Source organism: Topomyia yanbarensis, chromosome 3 (genome assembly GCF_030247195.1).
Source record: "Topomyia yanbarensis strain Yona2022 chromosome 3, ASM3024719v1, whole genome shotgun sequence".
NCBI lineage: Eukaryota > Metazoa > Arthropoda > Insecta > Diptera > Culicidae > Topomyia > Topomyia yanbarensis.
This window is the reverse complement of record NC_080672.1, coordinates 403501858-403527708: the sequence shown is the minus strand read 5'-3', so window position 1 is coordinate 403527708 and position 25851 is coordinate 403501858. Positions and strand designations below refer to the sequence as shown.

At 37.5% G+C, this 25851-nt stretch overlaps 1 protein-coding gene across 8 annotated transcripts in view; it reads right to left on the bottom strand.

The window, feature by feature from the left end:
- The window catches only part of LOC131693827 (ribosomal protein S6 kinase beta-2-like), a 115119-nt gene extending 90162 nt beyond the window's left edge, over positions 1-24957 (bottom strand). The window contains exons 1-2 of one of the 8 annotated variants that reach the window (XM_058982020.1): positions 24803-24957; positions 23575-24056 (exon numbers count right to left, since the gene is read on the bottom strand). In XM_058982020.1, coding sequence (XP_058838003.1) covers positions 23575-23655 — 81 coding nt within the window. In that variant the 5' untranslated portion in view covers positions 23656-24056; positions 24803-24957. Of the gene's footprint in view, positions 1-23574; positions 24456-24673 lie in introns of those variants that run through there. The other 7 variants (XM_058982013.1, XM_058982014.1, XM_058982018.1 and 4 more) reach the window with 7 other exon arrangements.
- Positions 24958-25851: the final 894 nt, after the last annotated feature.

Below are 25851 nucleotides of genomic sequence, written 5' to 3'. Positions count from 1 at the left end.
AATTTGGCACGGGGACAGAAGTTTTTCCTCAGTGCGCTTACAGTGATGAATGGAATTGTTTGGAATCGTGCGAGTCTTACTCAAATTATGTTTTTAAATCATAACTGCAACATAGATCTAAAAATCAGAATAATCTTACTGATACGGAACTTTCGACGGAAAACCTATTTTTATTGTGAGCATGTGAGAAATTGGTATCAAATACTGAACAAATTAGAAAGAATTTTCAAGCAGTAACTAGCAGAGCCTAAAATTCTCAATGAACGACGAAATTCAGAGAATTCATCTTCGTCCTTTCTATGCCTCTTTCGTCGCTAAATGCATGAAAAAATGAAACAATGAAGCCGATGTCCCCTCCTCTCTCGATTCTACGAAAACGAGTAGCAGCAGCAGCGACTTTCGTTTTCCTATGACAATCCGAAATTTCAATTTCGTTTTGATGCATGCTCAGTAATTTGCGATTCTCATTCATTAAATGAAATTAATGCAATGTGCATCTAATAATGCAACTAGAACATAGTTAAAATGAGAAATATGCACACCGATCAGGCTTCCGTCTTACAATACCATCATTAGCTCGCAAATCTACAGATTTGAGCATCGACAAATAAATACCGTTACTAGTGTATTTTCGTTTCCCCAGCAGTAAGCTCAACATCGAAGTTACCAATCTCATTCTGAATCTCAAAGCAAAAACGAGCATGCGGAGAGAATAATGAAAACGCTCCGCTGCATGCTTGCTTTGTCCTAGCCCGTTGTCTCATTTTCGATTTCGCAAAGTGCTAGTGGTATGAAAAGAAGCTTCGTTCTTTCGTCAGTTTCGCTGATTTTGGCAAATGAAAAAAAAAAATTCCGACTATGGTAACTAGTAACAATAGAACTATTCTGACTATGAAGATTCAAGTACGAGGGGTTGCATAGCGTAGTTGGTAAATCGATTTCCTTGTACGCAACTATCCTGGGTTCGATTTCCAGTACCGCATAAAGGGTTAGAGATTTTTCAAACTCGAAAAAGGGAGGAATGCTAATCAGGAATCAGAATATATTGGGTTAAATGGCAGGTTCTCCGTATTCTACAATTCCGAAGCAAGCATTCACAACGGAATGTAAGTATTGATAGTTCACACTATTTCACCTTTCATAACCTCGGCCCATGGCACCTCTACACTCAGACAACGTAGAGAACTTATGAAAATCAGATTACCACGTGTCTCATCCGTGTAGAGTTTCACTGATAAAAACCATGCGCAGAAACCATTCTATCACAAAAATAAAGCCAAAAACTTCACAATCTTCTGCCAAATAGCAAACTATTGGCACACCAGCAACGACCATTAAAACAAAATACTCGAAACCGTAAACGACTGTAAAGCCTCGTCCGCTTTGAATCCGAACGTTTGTAGTGGTTGAATTTGGAATGTTTTGAAGGTAAAAAAGTTTCGCTACGATACGTACGGTATTTAAAAAAGGTGCGCCAAATGGAAAACAAGAGGTAAAATTGATCCTGCGCACCCACGTAGGTCAATCCGAAATATCTTCGTAAAGTTGAAATCTGTAGTACCAATCATGGAGAATGTTCGCCAGCGGTCCCTCAATCGTAAGCGTGATCCAGACGATTCAAAGCAAATATCGTGCTACAGCATTGGATAGGCAACTGAACTCGAAGATGTTGAGGTTGATCAATCGGAACCCAGGACTGTCAGCAGTTATACCGTTCGTATAAAGGACGATTCAGACGATACATCAGCTTTAATGCATTTCCCTTGTGTCCGTTCAAACGTGACGTACGTCAAAACGTTCCGTGCCGTTGATGTTGTGTGTGAATGCTTTCATTTAATTGCATGTAAGTAATCTTGACGTTCCGTACCGGTGACGGAAGCTTGATGTATCGTGTGAATAGTACTTAATCCGTCAGCGAGCAGGCTACACCGGTTCCCGAACAAACGTTTTATTTGGCTACAGCACGGGCTAATGCTCCCACCAAAGTCAAGTTTGTTTTCGTCGATGAATTCACTTAGAAACCGATGATTTGGCAAGGAATTTGAAGCTGCAGATTCAAAACATAAATTTTCATCACCAACAAAACAATGAATTTTAAGCTCTATACGCAAGAGTGCAAAGAGAAATGTATACTTCCTTTCAATTAGACTCGAAAAGGTTCAGTGAAGCTCTGGTCAGATTTACTACTGTTACAACAGTAGAACCACGGCAAAATTACACTGCTCCACACAGTAGAAAAGCATTGGGCAATTATAAAGCTAATGCTAAAGAAAACAGACACAGGACGCTACACATACGGTTTGAGGTTGAAAACCGCTAAAGTTTTTATCGAGAGCTGCTGTAGAGTTAGGGTCTCGGAAGAGATCCCCGTCAGAATCACCCACTACAATTGCAGACGAGCCGGGTAACATCCACTGAAATACTGCTTAAAGGGTATTAAATTTCTTTTGTGAGAAAAATGCCAAGAAAGTTTGAATTTGCGTAAAGGCATAGAGCAATGATTGCATTAAACCAAACTTATGGTATTTTGGTAGTATATTTTTCAGTGAAATAAACAAGCATTAGTTTATAAAAATATATTAATAATTGGCGGAGTTATGGCTTTTTCCCCTAAACCCTTTTTTATTTAAGAGGATTGCGGTGATCACGATTGAATACCAATAGATCAACTAAAGTCCCAAAACTCAAACGATTAGTTGAGTAAATAATTTTTTCCTGCATTCGGGAACGGTATTGCTACAAAATCGCTGTTTCAACCTCCAAAAATTGTATTTAAAAATTATCATCTACAACACATTTATGCATAAAAAAGGAATCGTTAAGGTACGAGAAAAATTAATTACTATCCATTGAAGAAATTCGATTGAGTGGTTTTTCGGCAATCGTGATCATGGAAAAAGCATTTTTGGGTATATGACATTTCTAGATAATAGAATTTAAAATTTCAAGTTAGCTCTTGGTAGACGAAGCGCGCTTGGTAGCCCTCTAACTTTCAATCTATTTTTAGGATCTCTATAAAAATTTGGCAAAATATTCTCAAGGAGTTGTACTTTCAGATAAAGTAATAAATAAATTCGATTTTTTTAAATAAAAATGTATGTAACCTCTTAAGGCCAATTGCAGCGGACCGTGATTCTGAATGTGATATTCATTAATTGTACGGCTCAGATATGTACGGGAAGTCCCTACGATCGCATGTATCATCGCGAGGCGCTCGAGTGTTTGTGCGTTAACGTGTTCGATCCCGTGTGCGTTTGTATGTCGCTTGTGCTAGCGTGTATGTAACTTCGCGTGTATAAATTCGATTTTATAATCGTGTGGCCATTCGCATCTTCGCATGTGTTCGCGCGGACCGTGAATCTGATGCTTAATTTTCAGTGTACGGCTCAGATACTAGAAGAGAGTTCTTCCATATCACTAGTAGTATCATGTCGCCGTAGAGCATGTAGTCTAGTGGATATGACCGACAATTTTTTTATTGGTCCAACTGACGGCATGAGGCTAGGTTGCTAGGACACAGGGTAGGGACCACCGGACGTGATCGACTCATGATCGCGCGAACAGTGGTTTAATCCTCAAGACTGCGTTTGTAAATGTTTGAGTTAAACTACCAAAATAACCTGACTGCTGCGGTAGAAGACAAAGGGATAAGTCGTCGGAAAATTCTAAGCTTGCTCATATGATCCACGCTTTTCTAAACTTTCTTCCTTAAAATCCTTACTCTTCCTTGAGTACTATGGCTCTTAATGTTGAAAAATATTTCACACCTTCCAGTCCTTTGCTAATTGAATGTCGTTATAACATAACAAATATGTATCAAAACGTTCTCGTAATTACCGGGCTGTTTTAATGTTGGCGAGATCACGGGCGTAAGTACGGATGATTGCAATTGCATTTTCGCATTTGTGATCAGGTTTGTGTTATCGCGAACGCCACGAGCATTTGTACGTTATAAATAAGAGAGATTGTGAGTGTATATGAGATAATATGCTTTTATCTCATATACAGATATAGTAGAAAAGGAAAAAATAACAAGCCGAATAAACATAAAAAAGATGCAGAGATTAATTAGAAGTGTATAAATTGACCGATATTATTTTAGGTATACACGAGTAGTGGAAAAGCAAAGTAATAGAAGTACAACAAAAACAGACTAATAAAGTAGAAGAAAAGAACACATGTAACATGTAATCAAACTACTCCCTTTAACGACAATTGCATTCTGTTAGAATTTTATCATGTTATGCTGACCAGAAATGGATGATTCACGTGCATCGGTAAATTTATCGCACCTCAATTTATCCAATCCGATCTTCCCGAATGAATCGAATTGAAAACCGGGAAAAGTGACCAACGAATCCTAGGAAGGATTACTTACTATTCTATCATATATGCCAGTTATGCATCCATTCCCTGACCCAGCTGGCACAAATACTCAGACGAACGACTAGCACATATCAATTGTATACGACTACTAAAAACTATAACTATTACCAAACATTCACTAATAGGCTACTACTTTCCCATTTTTTAATTAGCATGTGCACGATGACGAAGCCGACCGATAAATCGACACACAATACGACCCGTGTCCATCAACAGCTGAGGAATTCCACGAAGATCCGTCCGAAAATCTCTAACATCGTCACTGACCATCTTAGATTCCTATAAAACGTTACAGGTTTAACTGGTGTGGAAGACTAAATATTTTCCACAGTCACTAAGATTATTTTGACTCAAGCGCACTTTTTTAAAAGGGCGTAGACGTTTATACGAGCAATAATTTCAAATGTTTTTTGTTCGATTACACTATTTTATACAGTAAAACTATCAGAGAACGAGTTACAGGGAATGAATACTTCTGCACGAAAAAAAATACACTGAAAAAAATTTTGTGTTATTTTTTACAAAAACAAAAATTTATGATAAAAATTTCAAATTGTGAAAAAACCATTTTTTTCTAATTTTTTATATTTTTTCAACAAAAACCTAAAGAGAAAGAAACATTTTGGATGTGATTTCATGATGGAGAAATTATCAGAAAATAAGTTTACACAGGTTTTTAAATTTCATACTAATTGACATACAAAACTGTATTTTTTTATAGAATATGATTCTAAATATCATTTTAAATCAAAATGCATTTAACAAATATTTTCCAAAATGCGATAGTTTTCGAGATATTTGGAATTTTGCTCCAACTAGAACAATAAATTCATGTAATTAAGTCCTTTTTAAAAGTTATTCGTGTTATTCATACTATTTGCAGTCAAAAGTAGAATTTTATTTTTGAAATTTAGTTTTTGTTGACAAAATATAAAAAATTAGTAAAAATGGGTTTTTTCGCAATTTGAATTTTTATCACAAATTTTAGTTTTTGTGAAACACATTTTTTCAGTGAATATTTTTTCGTGCAGAAGTATTCATTATTTGTAACTAGTTCTCAGATAGTTTTACTGTATAAACTGGAGTAGTCGAACAAAAAAATTTAAAATTGTTACACGCAGAAACGTCTACGCCCTTTTGAAAAATTGCCCTTGTATTAGAAAACTGCAATTACCAGAGAAAATCATGGAGATTCATAAACCGAACACAAATGTAAAGTTTCGTTCGAATCGACGATGGTCATATTTTGCTATCTGCCGGTTTCTCGTGGAATCCCTCAGCTGTGGAATAATGTTCGCAAAAGCCAGTCGGCCATGCCAGCGCAAAAAAAATTGTTCCCAAAATCGTGAAAACAGAACCATGAACAAAAATCAAGTACTTTGTGAACTTCAGGTTTCCGCTATATCATTACCAAATCGATCTTCTGTACGTGAACTAGTTCACAACTTTATGAACATTATTCATAAAACCAAATCGTAATTTCATTCATAGCTTTTAGAACATATTCAAAGTTTGACATGTGACATAAACTTATTCATGATTTGTTACATCTTTAACATGATCTGGTTTTCGTAGTGGTGAAGCAGCATTTTCTCGTGAACCGTTTCACGAAACCCGGAATACTATTCATGAATCATTCAATCATCGTGAACTAGTTCATGATTACCAATATATTAGTCACGATTCAATATTCGTGCTCGTGGAATAGTTCACAAAATCATTAAATGTTATTCGTGTATATGTGAACTGATTCATGATTTCTAGCGAATTAGTCCCAATTCACCATTGATGTTCAGGAAATAGTTCACAAAATCATGAAATAATTTTCATGTATTCGTGAACAAGTTCATGATTCCTAGTATAATAGTCACGACGTACCGTTCGAGCTCGTGCAATAGTTAACAAAATCGAAATAAAATATGCATCTATACGTGAACTGATTCATGATTCCTGGCGACTGACCATTCGTGCTCGTGAAATAAATCTTTTACATGGAAACGTAAACTGATTCATGATTCCCAGTACATAGTATGTTATATTTTTTATAATCAATACGGTATTTACCGAAGATCGGAACAAATAAATAAATAGGCGTAGCGAATCAGTAGCGACTGGATCAACTTGCACGTTCCCCATGTCGATCGGAGATTTGTGCCATTCAGTTCACCCTATTTAAAAGTAGCCTCAACTACGCAGTACATAGCTAAATTTCGCTAATCATGAAATATTAAATGCAATGATTGTCCAATCACGCTGATAAGGAAATAATATATATATCGAAACGCAGATGCACGTTACGATATGATACACGGTAATATTTTTCCACCGTTTAAAGTCTAATCTTAGATTGACGTACCAAAACAGTATCACAAATGCGCATTTTCTTTTCTACTGCGACGCACTAACCGGAGAACCCTTTTCCGCGGATGTACTCTATTCTATATAGCCTCGAAAGTGTACACTGCCAAACAACAAGCACTCATCAGAGCAAGTGTGTTCCCCTATCTCAAAAGTGAAGAATAAGATCATCGCATGTTTTTCACTACTGCTGAAAACCGCATCGCGAACAGACACAGCAACGATCACAATAAATGATTCATCAACCTTTCCGGGGCGGGCTAATATTTTCTTCGAATTTCGCAACACGTATCAAGTTGACCGTTGCCTACGGGAAAACAGTACGAAAATTGATTTGTAATTCAATTTAGTCATAATACTGTGAAACATTCATCTTTAACACAATCAAACATAACACACCACCCTGCCAGACCTGAAGCTATTCACGTCGTATATCGAATAATACACGGTCGCAAGGGCGATGATCCCATTTTACCTCACCCCACCAACACTGGTTGATTGTATTGTGTATCCCAATACAGGTGCGTATATTCCTTCTGCTAAGTAGACAGAATGAACCAATCATCAACAATAACATCGAAAGTAAGAGCACCAACGGTCTTCATCATCATCATCATCATCATTGCCGTTGTAAATTTTAAAACGAACCAAACTTGAGAGTCTGATCTGAATAAAAGTTCTACAGGGGGAAAAATGGGAAGTGGTACAAACTTACAGACGGTTACCGAACCGGCCCACGGAAAGGAAGGTGTATGATAATGCGTGTGCTGCCGCTGCCTTAGGTAGAGTTCCTTGACACCTGCTAGAGACTCATCGGACGGAACCTGAACTGAAATCGGACGGCCGCAGAAGCGGAATAATAACAAAACAGAAGAAACAGAAGTACTGCTCACGGTCGGCCACGGTAATGCCACGCGATGTGCGCGAATGATCTTGATTCCTTCCCATTCCCCGCGCACCCACCCATTCAGTATGGGACCGTACGTGCCGAAGGAGTTTATATAGTGGTGGCACCTTGTTGTAACACCACCGACCGTAGGAGTCGAAGTATCTTGGATGTGCACTGGTTTGTTTTATATTCCTTTTTAATGCCGTATTGCGAAATGCGCTACAGTTGAAGTTTTGTGTGTATGTATACGCTGATGATCTCAGTGCACCCCTCGGTGTCGGTTGGGCGGTCAACGACTTTTGTCTAGAATGGTTATTTGTTCTCGGGCGATGATGATTCATTCATGAGTGCTTCCTCGAGCGAAACATATGGCGGGTTGCAATAATAACTTCGGCTTTGTTGCAATGGTAAAACACGTTTTAATCTAGAAGCCTCTAATCCGTCATTGGGTATCCTTGTTCGGAAAAGCTTCCGTGTATTTACAAGAAAAACCACTCAAGAGTCAACTGTTTAATTAAATACAGCTCGTATATCACTACTACCCCAGTATATTACACACAACCACCAAGTGGAAGTAAAAAAGTCCATGAAAAATCTTTTGCCGTTACGTCAACTGTGCGAACTTGAGCAGTAAATTCTAAACTGACATCATTCAGCAACCTTCAAACCAGAACGAACGAAGGAGCCAAATATCTGTCCCCACACAGTAAGTGGGAAAACAGCTCATTCGTCTGGCGTCTGTCGATGACAAAATCCTCTTCGACGAATACTGTTGTACTGACTGTAGCAGCCGTTTATTGTAACGACTCGGCCGGATGAAGTCAGTACATACGACTGAAAATCTTCGGATAACTTTTTCTTGTGAGCGTTGTAATAAATTCTAGTTTACTTACAAACTTTCTTCCTGCTAAGATTTATTGCCGTAACTTCAATCCGAGTTAGTTTGCTGGTTGGTTTCTTTTTGTAAGTCGAATGATTTGTTAACAGTTGCGCTCTTCTCAGTTGTATTTTTTTTTGCATGAAAAATGTAACTATGATGTAAAAAGATGTTTAATTTTTTATTTATAGCGTGGTTTTCATTTGGACAAATTGACACGTGGGCGGTGAACTTCGCATTATTGTTAAATTTTTTTCTATAAGGGTAGTACACTGACCGTGTTTTATTGCCAAAGTCGTTTAGACTAGTTGAGACTAAAGCTATCTTCTATTGAAGCGTTTGCCGATATCGTAAAACCCATAATACTATATTTATTACCTTTTCGTTTGATAATTTTCACTAAGTCGCAGCCAATAAAGTGACCGTTTGCTTGAATTGGGTCATTAAGCTATAGGCTATTTTCAGTCTATTTCGATGTAGCTGACGGCAAATCTAGATTTTTTTTATTTCGATTATAGAGATTTCAACCTTAAGGTCATTCGCCTCTTCGGGTTAGAAAAATCTCTTATGAAAAATTTCTAACCCAATGTGCGGGGTCGGGACACGAACCCAGGTGCGCTGCGTACAAGGCAATCTATTTACCAATTACGCTACGCCCACTTCAAATTAAAATTCGTTGAAGATACGTAGTTATTAAATTATCTTATTATAGTCTTTAACCCTTTCATGCCCAACCTTTTTCTAGTGCATATAGGGTTCCAAAACTATTTATCCATGAAGAGGGTGGTGTCAAAAAACCCGAAAAACTTTTTTTCATGAAGATAGGTTCTTCCATCACAGTGCTGGAAGCTGCTCAATTTTTGCCTTCCATTGCTGAATGCAAATCTACTGGAATATTTACAATAGTCCAATTACATGGAAAACGTAGTCGAAGGCAGTCTAAAATGGTACGTTTCATCAATTTTCAATAATAGTGCAAAATAACGAAGATATTTAATTTTACGTCGTCAACGTAAACTGTCTCTGGCAGCACAGCTACATAGGAATCCATTCAGACTAACTTCAATTCTAGAACTAAAAATAAGAACTGTTACTGCTCAAATGAAAGGTATTAATCAGAGTTATTAGCCTTGCTCGTTTTTGTGAGCCAATCTTGCCTTAACTAAAAGTTATAGCAGTTTAAAAACATTGTTTGTAAACAACATGGGCATGAATGGGTTAACCTTTTCATGTTCAACTTTTTTCTAGTGCATGTAGGGTTTCATAACTATTTTTTCCTTGAAAACGGTGGGGTCAAGAAACACGAAAAGCCTTCTTTCATAGAAGCTAGAAGCTGCTCGTTCAATTTTTACCTTCTAATGCTCAATATACTGTGTACTACGACTTCAAAAATGGAAATTTTGCAGCTATGAATCAAATTTTTCGAGCTAGGACTGGATTTCTCTGTTATTCAATAGTGAGTGCAACTCTGCTGCTTTGTCTTGGACGCACGTTGTATCATATGCTATTGATCAATTCATACCAAAGAAACTACACCGTGAACCAATCTACCCACCGTGGTCCAACGCCACTTTGAAACGCTACAAATGCTTTAAAAAGTGTTCAAAATAGAGAACAAAAGCGTCATTTCGAACTATCGAGGAATAGCTGCATTATGTGCAGTATCTAAACTATTCGAACTGATTGTTGATTTTATCACTCATAACTACTCAAGCTACATATCCGAGACCCAACATGGTTTTATGCCTAAACGGTCAACTACTACAAACTTAGTGTCTTACACATCCTTCATCAGTCAGTGTTTACAAGCAAGACTACAGGTAGATACCATTTACACTCCGCGGCGTTTGTCAAAATTAATCACCAGAGAACTGTTTCCAAATTAAGTAGACTTGGATTTAAAGGCTCCTTTCTGGATTGGCTCTACTCGTACCTAACCGAACGTGGAACGGCAGTAAAAATTGGAAACTGTACGACATCACCATTTGCTGCCAGCCCGGGAGTTCCTCAGGGCAGTCATCGCGGACCTTTCATATTTTTGCTGTATTTAAACGACCTAAACCATTTGCTGAAGTGTATGAAACTTCCGTTTGCTGATGACTTCAAACTATTTCAGCTTATCAGGAATGCCAAAGGCGCAGCATTCTTGCAGCCCCAGTTGGATGTGTTCACCAATTGGTGTTATGCCAATAGGATGATGTTGAACGCCTCCAAGTGTTCGGTTATATCTTTTACTCGCATACACTCGAAAGTTAATTTCGACTACAATATCTCACAAATCGTTCTCAAACGGGAATCATCTGTTAAAGATTTAGGAGTCTACTTAGATCCCAAACTAAACTTCAAGCACCACATTGTGTACACAGGTCTCTAAGCTGTTGGAATTCGTTTTCAGAGTAACTAAGAACTTTACCAACATACATTGTTTAAAAGCACTCTATTGTACTTTGGTTCGCTCTACACTCGAATACGGCAATGTAGTCTGGGCACCTTACTACCAAAATGATATCCAACGAATTGAAGCTATTCAGCGTGAATTTGTTCATTTCGCACTTCGTCGACTCCCATGGAGGGACCCACCGAACCTACCAAGCTACATGGATCGTTGTAAGCTTATTGACCTCGATCTTCTGTCTGTACGCCGGGAAGTTTCGAAGGCCGTTTTCATTGCCACTCTACTGCAATCTCGAATCGATTGCTCCGAACTTCTACAACTTTTGGACATCAACTTTTTTTTCGTCGCAGTCTTCGAACCCATCCTTTCTTTCGCATTCCGGTAGCCAGAACAAATTATGGTTATAACGCACCTTCCGTCAGTATGAGTCGTCTTTTCAATCGATGTTCCAATGTCTTCGACTTCCATTTGTCCCGTAACGCTGTCAAGAAATCCTTTCTAAGCTCATTATCATGTTAGCTGTAGTCTAGTGCTAGTTCCTTGTTATTAAGATTATGCTGTTAAATTTAATTGTAGTTATAAGTGACGAATTGTATCATTTGGATGTCTGTTATCTGTTGATATAAAAGATGAGGAGGTTTTATGCCTGCTGGAGAGAGAGAGCTAAAACAAAATTCAGCTCCAGCGGGCTTTTCCCTGCTCTCAAATTCTAGAATATTTACAATAGTCCAATTGCGTGGAAAACGTAGCCAAAGACGGGCTAAATTGACAAGTATATTTCGTGCATCAATGTTAAAGAACCTCTGACGGACAGCAGCTCTAAGATGATTATTGCATTACGCCTCGATAGTGGTGCATCGAGAAGGCTGAGAAGGCTTATGGGCCTTTTTATGTTTTGTGTTTTTTCATGCTCTGCACCTACTCCAGGGAAAAAAATCCGTCCATAAATTCATGAACAAAAATCAGGATTTCATGAACTAAATGATTTACGAAAACCCTGACCAAGTTCCTGAAATTATGGATAATAATCGTCGTATTCATGAAACTGTGTGTTTTCTGAAAAACTAATTCGCGCAAAACCATTCGCGTTCACTGGACATGTTTAGTTTTTGTTATGATTCCTGTTCATACTTTGGAGATACCTGGTATGTAGTGATTTAAGAAGCTCAGTCGCAATTTTCATAATTTCTCATCACGTTACTGTGATATTTTGTTCATGAGTCTACTGCAGGTCGGACTCGATTATCCGGGGATTTAAAAAAAATCTCACCCAGGATAATCGAATCACAAACTTTTTCTTGTGTTATTTTATGAATTTAAGCTTCGTTCGTGGAGAAATTGGTCAGTGTAAAATTTCCTATTATAGTAAATGTGAATGCCTATTTTGGCCCTAGTCGATTTTTCAGAATTTCTAGGTGTATTTTCAGTTTGTTTTCTTTTATTACTTTATTGGTAACGAGTAAGCGGTACGTATCTGTTGTTTATAGGTATTTGTCTAAGAATTCTAAGAATTTTTTTTGATAAGGTGTGTCTTTTGCAATACAGATAAAACTCGTTTACCCGGGCCTTCGATTTTCCGGGGTAAATGATTCGTTTAATCGTATACTAGAAAAAAATAAACTAAGGGGGTTGTCGGTTTCTTGGCTCCAGTTTAATTAACGTGGTGTCACATATCACAGCTAACATTTCTTTTAACCCAATTTCTAGTGAAAGTGCGCTTTGTGCCTCCACAAAGAGATCCCTGTCCTTGTAGCATCATTTAGTTGACCAATGTCGTACCGGGTCGTCAGCTGATCACTACGCATGCAGTCTTCACAAACTTTCCCACTCATGTTTGTCATCAGCGAAGGATTACCAAATGTTACGTAGATGATGGGTTCCTGGCTGCCTCAGCGAGAAGTACTGCTGGTGCTCTCTTTACGTAGCCTAACATCAATCTTTGCTTGAGCTACCCAAGTATTGGAATCGTCTCCAGTGACTGGCGGGTCTCTTATCAGAATTTTGTTAACCCTTTCTTGATCAACTTTTTGACTGACTATTTTTCCTTAGATCTGTTGGCGTCATGAAACACGAAAAACCTGGTTTAATAAAGATAGGTACTTCTTTCGCAGTGCTAGAAGCGGCTCTTTGTTTACCTTCTGATTTAGTCCAATTGCATGAAAAAGGTAGTTGAAGGCAGTCTAAATTAGAAATTTTTTATCAGTTTTCAATAATATTGCCAGGCTACGAAAATATTCCAAAATTTCATTTTTAGCATTAACAGAAACTATCCCTTGGGCTCCTAGATAGTGGTATCTGCGCTTGTGGCAACGGCTATCACGACATCGAGCACATTGTCTGGGTGTGCATCGAGTACAGCTCGTCAGGTCTCGGCTAATGGATACCCTGCGGGCCCGAGGAAGACCAACCAACGTCCCAGTTCGAGATGTGCTGGCAAGCCGCGATCTCCTCTATATGTCCCTAGTTTACACCTTCTTAACCCTTTCATGCCCAACTTTTTTCTAGTGCATGTAGGGTTTCAAAACTATTTTTTTTTTTTGAAAACGGTGGGGTCAAGAAACTCGAAAAAACTTTTTTCATAAAGGTAGGCGCTTCTCTTGCAGTGCTAGAAGCTGTTCAATTTTTACCTTCAATTCTCCTAGAATAGGCCAAATGCTTGGGAAACGTAGCCAAAAATAGTCTAAATTGATAAGTTTTATCAGTTTTCACTAATATTGCATCATAACGAAGTTATATGAAAAATTCATTTTCCGTCGTCAACTTAAACTGTCCCTGGCCACACTGCTTCATCGGAATTCAATCAGACTGATTGCAATAACTTCAGTTCTAGAACTGATCCTTGAAACTGTTAATACTGAAATGAAAGCCAATAGTCACATTTATTAGCCTTACTTGTTTTTGTGAGGAAATCTTGCCTCAATCAAAAGTTATAGCTGTTTAAAGACGTTGTTGTCCACAAACACAAACAACATTGGTTAAAAACCATCAATATACAAATTTAACTGCCCATTTTTATTTCTCATTCTCAGAAACGCTCTCTTCCACCTGTACCATACACCCACGATGGTTTGATGCGACTCCAAGGCGACACAAAACATATCTGTCGAATGAGCCAAAAACACCGACCTACAGCCCGAACGGGAGTAACGGAGGTTCAACGCGGACCGTTTCATCCGCGTAGGAATCATCAAGGCACCATAATAGTAAAAAGGAATTCCTGATCAATCGATGCTCAACTATCCATGATAACAAACTATAATTACAAACTATGTTAAATGAAATGTACTTTTTTTTAATCTATCAGGCGAATGATCCTTCGGGTTAAAGCCAATAATAAACAAACAAACAAACAAACAAACCGACCTACAGTACATCACACGCGCAACTCAAAGTGTTGCCAATCCACATCTGAGCCGTATTACGAAATCGAAACCTCTGCCGTCTTGAGGAGGACCACCCAGCGTCCCAATACATGATTCTTCCTGATGAAGGCCACCCGAGTCTGTAATCTATACTGTTGATCTCCCAATGCCTGAGACTGAAAGTTTATAATTTTCTCCCCCTGTCATCTTTGTGCAACCTCCCTCCCCTGTCTCTTATACCTAGAAGTATAACACCTACCCCCCAGCCCTCCGCCACAAATGTCTTCCCGAAAAATTTAGCTCTAGCTTAGTCTTTTCTAGTTTTAACTATTATATTACAAAATCTCGTTGAAAATGCCCTACTTTACTACCAACTAACTCTAAGTAATCTCCCCGAATCATTACAAAATTCAATCACGCCCTTTAGTCATTCCTACTTTTAAGATAGTTGTAAAATTGACCCCCTTAGTTAAAAATTATTTGCTCCAATAATCTCCCTGCTTAAAATGTCAAACCATATTGCCAGAAAAACTAAATTACCCCTCCTAATCTTACGAAAATTAAATTACCCTCTTGTGAATATGTATAAGATAGTTATATAATGTCCTTAGTTTCATTAAAAAAATCAATATGTAATACCCTAGTTTTAAGTAATCTAAAATGTAAAACAAAGCAAGCTAACTAACGTAAATGTGCCTTATCAAATAAACGAATTGAATAAAAAAAAGAAACTATTCCTTGCAGCACTGCTTCAGCGGAACCTAATCAGATTAATTGTAATAACGTTTATGCTACTGATAATATCAATAACTGTTAGTGCTCAAGTGAAAGATATTAGTCCCAGTTCTTAGCCTTACTTGTGGTTGTAAACATATGTTGTGTAAACCAACAGTTATAGTCCTTTAAAAACGTGGTTGCTTGTCAACAACATTGGCATAAAGAGGTTAAAGATGCCATTAGAATTCTGAGCAGGAATCAATTGTTGAAGGGGATAATGGGAGAAGAGCAATATTGTGTCAAAGTCCACTGGAACTCAGAGCAGGATATTCATCAGAATTTTACACCGGATTTCATTAAAAATAGTAACATGATTCTATCAGCATCTTGAATAAATCATAATTTTCAGAAGAATTCTATCTCGAGAAGGATTTCATTCGATCTCTGAGAAGCTTTTCTCTAGAGTCCTGCATCAAAATTCAAAGAAAAAAACGTAGAAATACGGATAAGGATTCAATCGAAATGGATTCCATTGGAATGCTAAGAAATCAGAATCCTGGAAAGTATCCAAACATAATTCTGAGAAGCATGTCATCATTATTCAAAGAGAGTACCAGAAACCCGCCGAGCAAAGTAGATATAATGTGTGAAAAAGGCCTGCAGTAACCAATATATGTACTACGAGAAAAATATATTTTTAGTTTAAAATTAAAAAGTTGCATATTTGGCAACACTGCCGTTAAAAACTAGTATTAGTTTCTCTTTCCTTGAACAAATCCTTCAAAAATCATCTCGCTGATTGATTCTAGTTCAAACAGTACCAGATATATAATCCGAAGAAAAACAATTGTGTCCCCATGGACCGAGGGGTGGCTCAAACGACATAAAATTTAGTTTATTATATATGGGCTCTAGATGAACGATTTCTTCAAAACTGGTTCCATTCCGTGAAGGTCGATTCCAAGTTTTGATTTTTTTGTCACTTTGCATAGAATAACCCATATATAAGCTATTTTTTAGGAATGCCAAAATTCGAGAGGAGGTTAACCTTGGACCCCTCCCCATTCCCTGAAAAAAGTTCTATTGATTGAAATGATGGAATTAGCACTATAATCAGACATTCTAGTTGAAATTTGAATTTTTTTCGAAACACCCGGATAATCGAATCATTTTCCCCGGATAATCGAATCACGGTTAATCGAATCCCCGGATAATCGAGTCCGACCTGTATCGGATTTTTCATGATTTCAAGCTTTTAATAACGATTTTCGTAATTTATAATCACGCTTTCGTGATATTCTATTCGCGAGTTTCGGGTTGGATTTTTCTGGCATTGTAGTGTGACTTACGTTCATGATTCCAGGATCTCAGTCATGATTTCTTTATAGTTTTATTCACGTTATCGTGATAATTTAGTCATAAGTGGAGTGATTTTTGTTCATGGTTTCAGGATCTTAGTCACGATTTTCGTAATTTACATGCGTATTATCGTGATATTTTATTCTTGAGCTCACTTTCGAATTGGAAACGTGGTGTAATGTGACTCAAGTTCATGTTTAATTACTATCGGAATTTTTACTTAGAGTAACGTGACAAATATGGTTTGGTTCATAAAAGCGTAACTGATTCGCAGTATCCCGTTTTGTGAACTACATCGCGATATATCTTTGATGATCAGCGCAGTGTTCGTTTTCTGTCCGGAAATCATATAGAACTTTATCAAATGAATAACCATGTCAAAGGTTCTAATAGTTTTCTTATATCTTCTGCTGGTGCCTATTACTAGAAGTTGGGCGTAACTATATTATATTTCATGAAATAATCCAAATTTTGTGAAATAGCTCACGCGAAAATTTCAGGACCATGTACAGAGTTGCATTAAATTGAAAATGATTACGGATATCTTCTAAATAACACAAGCCCTCCAGATAGATCGTGAATCTTAACCTACGAATCATGAACCAGTTTAAGAATCCATTAATACTTTTTTATGATTTTGTGAACTATTTCACAAACATGAATGACGGCGTGAAAATCATACTAGGAATCATGAACCAGTTTACGATCACATGGACGATATTTTATGATTTTGTGAACTATTTCACGGCCTTACATGGCATGTGTGATTATTATGTATTAGGTAACATTATCCAGCCTCAGAGGTTCTCTTTATTCATAGCCAAAGAAGGTACCAGAATATTTTGTTTAATTACTCGACCTACAATCAACGAAATGTGAAAAAAATCGGTATCAATATCTTAGAACCGATATAATAAATAACGGAACTGTACTAAATATAGTAAAATGCTTGTGTATTAGTGCAACGAAAATTCGAATCGAGTGTTCCAATTCTCTATCATTTGAGCCAACCCAATCAACAAAAATGGCAGGCGCTGCTCCACCGAACGGGTTCAAAAAGCAGTGTGATAATAGAAATAGGGTCAAAATATAAGCTGATTGGCACATATCTTAATTATAGAACATTTCAAATTGTCAAAGTTCACCTTTTCAAGAAACGGGAATTCAAATAAATAAGTCAATGAAAATTGATCTATTTCTTGTTTGAAGGAATAAAATTTTAATAAACTGAAAATATATCTGCAATGCGATGTAAAATTTCAATTCAGTGTCTAGCGAATATTTCAATTTCTTAAATAGAATCGGATCTGTGGAAAACTAGCAAAAGCTAGGATTTGTGGGACGTATTTAATATTTCAATACCACGATTGTCGTGCTATTCTCTTCGTCTCTTCTCATAGTCATAGCAGTTACAGCAGGTGGTAAAATATACTACAGGTATACCTCGATAGTACGTACACCTTCGCTTCGTTTAGCGTACGTACTATCGAAGCGTACGTACTATCGAATCATAAAAAGAAAATTCAAAATGCTACTTTTTATGTTTACTATTGAATGAAACTTTACAAAAATAATATTTATCACTAAATTCATCACCCCATTAGTGTTAAACTAACCTATCACAAAGCACTCAATCTTAGAATGTTAGGGTTTCTATCAACCAGGATGGATGAAAATGTAGAGTAAAAATATTTCCTTGGCCTCGTACAGTTTCTTTGAACTAGAACTATCTGAAATTCGTGAGATTTGCTTGAAATTTATAAAAGTTCCCTGAGGATCTGGAATTTTTTATCTTATTGAAGCAGAAGGAGTTGTTTTTTTTTCATATTTATTCGTGTAATAATAACAGTATAATTTATAAAACTATACGAGTAAACTAAAATGAGCTGGGATCAAAGAGCAGAAGTTCCCGTTTGGTGGGCGCGATAACGATTCTTCTCTGATACATATGGGATTTTAAATTGGTTTATCATTGCTTTCAATTTTTGTCGTTAATAAACTTCAAAAATCCCGAACGGTTATAAAAATCTAGTTACAAAATCGACATTTAAATTATGCCGGCATATGAGCTAAAGGGTATATTAACTCATAGTTGTTGACTACACAAGATAGGTCTTGCTGAGCTAGGGCATATTTCTTGAGCCACTCCAATATGGGGGACACATTTTTTTAACCACACTCACTAGATCCCTAAACGAGGTATTGGGAAAACGCTTATTTAGATGCGTTTTTTAGCTCTAGGAGTACTAGCAGCCTCTATCGAAGCCGTTAGCCGTGCGAATCTCGCCCATTCCATTCTAAACTTTGTATCTCCTAGAATGTATGGGACTAAGCATTCAAATTTTATGTGCACGATGTTTGAAGATCGTTCATTAAAAACCGTTTTATCATCGCTCTAAATTTTAACCCAAAGATCTTCTTTGATGTTCGAAGAATGTCTCGAAATTTTACAGTTTTGCTTAAAGTTAGTAAGACTTCTCAGGAGCTTGAAGGACATGCCGTACCTAAAGGTTGAAGAGGTTTTTTGGTGTTCGTCACTTTTCTAATTCTGTAAGTTTTTCTCGAAATACTTCGTTGAAATTAATTGTGAGTTCCATGAAATGCACTTGGCATTGTTTTTAATTTTGATAGAATTTTATAAAATTTCCAGGCACTCCTGATATTTAAAAGATTTTCCATAAATTCTTAGAATATTCTTGAAACTTCGTGAACTTTCCAGGGATTCTTAAGATATTAATTAATATAGGATTTTTTGAAGCTCAGTACAGCTTGACTGAATCACTGCGGTGCACCGATAGCCGTTAACAAAATCTACTGAAACTGTAATATTTCTTAATGTTCAGTTCGCAGAATTTTCCGAGATTGGTAAAATATGTGTGAAAATCGTGAACACTCTGCTTTCTGTAGAAATTGTTAGTATAGAAAGTCTCTAAAGTATTTCCCAAATTCCATACGACTTTCGAAGATCGTACTTAAAGTTAATTGAGATACGCTGAAGTTTTACAAAACCTATAACTATTCTGAGTGTTGTACAAATTATTTGAAGTATTGAGGATCATCTTGTAAGTTGGCGATCTCCCGAAATATAAGACTTTCCTGAAACTGGTAGAGCGTCCCTAAAGCTTGCAGAACTTTTTCATATTTGCTAGATTTCCAAGATGAATTACACTCAGGTTTTTTTTTACGTGGGGGATACGAGCCGCGTAAATGAAAACCGCGTAAATGAAAACCGCGTAAATTTCAAAATCCGCGTAAATGAAAACCGCGTAAATTTCAAAATCCGCGTAAATGAAAACCGCGTAAATTTCAAAATCCGCGTAAATGAAAACCGCGTAAATTTCAAAATCCGCGTAAATGAAAACCGCGTAAATTTCAAAATCCGCGTAAATGAAGACCACTTAAATTTAAGAATCCGCGATAAAGGGAACCTCATTGATGGGTACCGCGTAAATTCCAAAATCCGCGTAAATGAAAACCGCGTAAATTTCAAAAACCGCGTAAATGAAAACCGCGTAAATTTCAAAATCCGCGTAAAAAAAACCGCGTAAAAAAATACCGCGCAAAAAAAACCGCGTAAAAAAAACTTGAGTGTACTTTGTTTGACTTACTTAAAGTTTGAAATACTTTGCTGGACTTCACAGAACTACTCTGAGTAGCACACAACTTCTCTAAAGTATGCAGAAACCCATAGAACTTCAACAAAATTTGTCCTATTTTGTTGAAGTTTACAAAATCAAACGAAAAAAATGTTTGATGGTAGGTGTACGTACTATCGAGGCAAATTGAACGTACTATCGAGGTATACATGTACTTACAGTTATCTGACAACGAATAATGTTTAATAGTACACTTACATTTTGAACAAGCTGTACTTTTTAAATAAAACTTTCAGGAAATTTAACCTTCGCCGCGCGCTCCTTCAAAACTCACAATAAAACCGCAGCAAATCCTCAAGTGATGTGAAGTTCGCACTCCCAGTACAACCCCACCTCTCGTCTAATAACACTTATTAGATTTTCCTCTTCTCAGGATTTTCTCCAAACGGGATTTACATACTATTCCTTCAGTTCTAAGCAGCATAGTTTAATTGTTATTGCGTACTTCGAATACGAGTTGGAACCCCCACTCCCTGGACCATAGCAGACACCCAATCTTAACTCCGGTCACGCTTCCGAAACTTGCCTTTGAAGCACCCCAAAAATACAACTAGCAGACGATCGCTCACCTCCATCATGAGCGAAAGCTGCGGCAGTTGATTCCCCCGCAGCAGCGAAGTTGATAACCTCTGCTCTGCTGACAGACTATATAGCTGGCTAGCTGGCTGACTGACTGACTGGTTGGATGGATAGGATGCAGTCAACAAGACGAAAATCTATAACCACCGCGTGTCGCTACAGTCTTCATTCACCGTGCACCCAAAGCGCCCCAGTCAGTGGAGGAAACAATTTTTTATTTATTAGCACAGCTGGTGGTGGCGCTGACGGCGGCATCGATGGCGAGTAGTAGTAGACAGACAGTACCGCGCGCGCGGTACGGGACACGGTTTAAAACTTCGCGCATCGCATCCCTATTTCCCATTATCACGAGGGGGTTTCGTCGGCAGCAATCAGAACGCCGAACCCAATCCGCGTGGACACAGCTTTCAGTAAGTATAGCGGAAAAAAAAATCTGAAGTTCAAAAAGGTGGAAAATATGGCATACTTGCGTCCAAGCGATGAACACGTGGTCGGAAGGTGCAATTGTAAGATAGAGTTGAAGAACATTTGATTCAAGTTTTTTTTTTTCAATCAAGTGATTCCGTTTCCTTTCTGACAGTTTGTGGGGACTAACGTCATGCTCGAGGCAGACGCTGTCCTGATGATGATGATGATGATGATGGTGGTGGTGCTAGCAAAATATCATGAACAGAGCGAGTAGACTGCAGTCTAGACTGAATTAATGACTAATATGAATCCTTTCTACTTGAGGTTTTTCCACATTGTTCACATCCACACTGTGGTTTCTGGTTGGACAGTTAAGAGAAAGCAAGTACAAATGTCGGATAACCTATTCACAGTGCACAGTAGTTCGCAGTTTGAATCCGCACATAATCCGATAGTTTGTATCAGACAAGGATGTGTAGACAAATAAGGGGTAAGATGAACAGCAGGGCAGCCTGTAATAAACTGGGTTATTTTTAAGTGTCTCGGATGTCTTGCAAATCGATGAGCAAACTTTGATACGATGTGGAAGGTATTCTAGTTTCTAACATGTGATATAAAGTTTGAAAAAAAGTAATAAAGATATAGCTGGTAATATTGGATGTACTAATCCGGAATGGAATGTTTCGGCGCTTACATGAAAAGTTGAAATAGTTCAGCATACAAACTATAGGTGATGTAGCTATGTTTCGACAACAATCTTGAGCATCTTATCTTGTAAGTCAAAATTCAAACCCATCGCGTATCACAATTGCTCATCCTTGTACAACGATAAATTCGTTTCAGAATGTCGACGGTACTGGGTGGCAAGTGGTACTGAAAATGTCTACAAGAACGACGTCGCCAGAAAAAACACAACCCATGTAACAATGCTGTAATGTTGTGTATTGCATTGTCGCTTCAAAACGACGCACATTGGAGTAACTGGGATGAGATCCGGGCCAAAACCGACAAAAAATGTGCGTGTATTGTAAAATGTACGTGAATTCCCTTTTATGCATATTCCTATTTGTTTTTGTTCAAACTATTTTTCTTTATAGTGTGCTACAGTTAGACAACACTCGAATAAAATGCTAATAACTTTTTAGGATCAATTCGTACCTCTATGTTTAGATATAGGTTATACATTTTCCCACAGGAATCTCAAAACTGATAGTACTGGGATGAATACAATGTCACATAGTAAAAAAATATGAAACCGTTGCATTTCTCCATATATTTGATTTTCTGAAATAACTTTAATCCACATTTGAAATAGGTGCTTGTCGCCCGATTCGCCCTATATTAGAACGTCTCACATCAGCGATCAGCCTCCATAAAAAAAGTCAGACAATACCTTAAAGGTTGTCCGACTTTGATGAAAATTTGATCTTAGGGTAATTTTGTAACACTTAAGTCTTCTTGGACTTTTATTTTTGTCAACTCAATATTTTGCCGCGTATAATGGTTCAAAAATTCAACAGTTATGAATGAAAAGTTCACGATATCTAAAAATATTATTTAAAAAAAAGGAATAGTAATTCAGTTTGTTGAAAATTCTGAGAGACATGAATAAATTACAATTGATAACTGCCATGCCTTTAAACTTGTGAAATTGTTCATACCTAAAAGGGGTAAAAGGGACAGAACAAGACATTGATTTTTGGAATGTACGATAATTTTTAAGTAATGCGCACTTTGAACATTAATGCTCGCGTTAATATTTATAGCGCATGTCTGAGGCTTTTGCTGATTAATTTGCACGCAAAATATAAACCCAACGAATGACCTTACAATAGAAACTGGGTTGAGCATAATCCGAAACTTAACTAAAAATATATTTTATTCCAATAAGAATGGTTGGTTTGTTCAGAATTAATATCCATTTCTCGACAAACATATGATTACGGCCTAAAAGCCAACTGTCAAAATCTACTTTGAATGGAAATTCCGAACAAACCGTTACTAGTCGAACACAGTTCACAAGAGTTTATGAAAGAGAAAACTTTTCTCTTTCGTTTACTACCAACATTTGTGATTGGCGTGTAACGGTTTGTCCGGAATTTCCAATCAAAGTGGATTTTGACAGTTGGCTTTTAGGCCGTAACCATATGTTTGTCGAGATTTCATCTTTACAGTACTACAAAATAACGAACAGTTGACTTCAAGGTTTGTTTTTTCTTATTACAACCCTATTCAGACCCCATTTACAAATATAAAACAATGCTAAATTACGACCCATCAAACTACCATCAATTTTCGTGAGGTTGACAAAATCGGGTCAAAAAGCTGACAACGGGGATAGACAAAAAAGGGGGCGGATAAAATCGGGTCTGCACTGTATATGCTTCTCTCCAAAATTGGTTCGACTTGAAAGCATTATTAAGGCAAAATACGTCGCCAGGTAGACTAGGTCTAGGGTTTTTTTTACAGGGTCTTTCCGTTCAGCCTCCCCAATACAATTCCGGAATTCCCCATTTACCTGCCAACCGGTCAGGTAAGCTACAGTCAGTAAAATGGCAAGTGAGCGAAAGAATGCAGGGTGTACTTACATCATCGACCTCAATCACGTCGTCGTCCGAGTCACGAATATTTTCCTCTTCGTGCAGCTCCAAATCAAAAACACCAGCCATTTTGGTGTCGCTTGTTGTGTTTGTATTTTGGTGTTGATGCTTCCGCAGGATCAATAATTATTTCTGCCTTTCTACTACTATCGATCAATCAGTAACTCTTTCTTCACCGTTGTTCGTAACTATCTATCAGAAAGAACACGAAATTTCACTTTTTTCTATCTTGCACTCGTTGCTAGCCTGCTCCGGAACCGTGCGGTAATTTCCTTTCATTACCTCGGCCCGACAGCTTCTAAAGTACGAACAGTCCGCCGGAATCCGCAAGTTGGCCCTCTGCCACCAGACAAAAAAACGAGTTGATTTTCCACTTCTATCGCGCACTCAATCAACGTGAATATTATCCTAGATAACAAATCAATGCTCTTAGTGAAAGCGCTCAATGCACTAACTACGGCTCCAAATCACTGCAGCAAATAAATGCGAATCAATTTTCCGAGAGAAGAAAAATCCAAACACAGGAGAGGAAAATGCGAATCGCAAAACACAATAATGGCGCGGTATGTTTGGTGAAATTCGACGAGGCCTGTTTTTGTTCTTTTGCGTTGTCAAAATCGTTCTGTCACTCACACAGAATATACGCACACATACGCCACTCACGCACACCTGTACGATTGTTTTCAGAAACCTTTTGAATCACATAGCACACTGCAGAACAAGAGGAAAGAGGCGGTTACACGACGCATACACTTTCGCTCCGCTCTGTGTAGATAGGTGATTTTGCCTGCTTTCGTCATTGATCGTCTATCGAAATCGTATAGGGTGCCTATTCAAAATTAGGCAAGTGTCATAACCAATATTCTATTTTCCTCCCAGTGTAAATAAAAATATTTTTTTTCTTCGTCACTTGGGCTAAAAGAAATCATTAACTTTTAAACTAACATTTACAGTATAGTAATAAAAAGGTTAATATCAACAAAAAATATTCTTAAATGTACATCCTTATTCCGTTATCGTATTCATCTCACAAGATCTAATCTGATCGCATTTTTTTTTTTCTAATTTTAGGTATATATGAGCTCACTTTTATCAGCACCATGAAGCTGAATCACATCCTACAATTTCGTGCAATCTTCTTCGCACATATCCCCCATATCAAATGAAATTCTCTGCACCGAAACAACCGTAAAATAGATAACACGGTTCACTTTACCATAAGATTATTCACTTTCTGCTCCTTCACCACGCACTGCGTTTTAAAAATGGAACAAATTATAAATGATTATTCAAGCCAGGCTCTACTGCGGGAGCTACACGAGAAACGCGTACGACACGAACAAAGTTTAACCATCGTCTAATCAATGGAACGAGTATTTTCGACTGTTCACTGTAGCGAGCGCCCGCAGAGCGATATTTTACTACGAGACTCCAACACTAGCATCCGTCGCATCCATTCTGGCGATGCTGGTGTTCGTGCAGCGAAACGTGTGCGAAAGTGTGCATTTTGAACACGCTTTCTCCAAAGAGAATAGTGAAAGAGACGCAGAGTGAAAATCAGTCAAAACGGCAACACTCCCTTTACGATGATTTCAACACTAGAATTTGGCAACCGTTTCCAAAGGCAGCACTTTAAATGACTCCTATTATATTTTGAAAACAAACCTTTTGTCGATCGTAGGATTTGTTTATCAAACGATGTGCATTTCGAAACAAAGAGATGAAATAAATCTAAAACTTGTTTTTACTCATACATAGACTCTAGAATGCACCTTACAATCACGATTGCACTAAATTCTGACGAAAATTCAAATTTCTTTTTTGATAGATTTACAATACTTATCTCCTCCAACTCTGGCATGAGTAATGTTTATTTACATTGCACGATTGGTCTGCTCAATAAGGTATTTTTGGCTTCACACTATTCGTCTCTTTTCCTATTCTCTTTGGCTTTCTCATTCCACATGTCGGACAGTTCACAATGAAATGCACTGGCCGTTGTGTTGCTAGATTCATTAGAATGTGCGGTGGGAACCCTATAAAGGAATCACGGAAAAATTTCCGTCGAATTCTCACCATACTGTCAAAAGAGAGATGCTTCTGCTTTTCAAAAATACCAATCGCTTTAATTTTTTCAATCATAATAAAAACATTATTTTTTTCGTCGGAAAAAATAATCAATTGAATTATTCAGGTTGAATGTTTACTGCCGAATTTTTTGTGTTGACTGTGGAGATTCTGTAAAATCCGTGACGTTTTGTACGT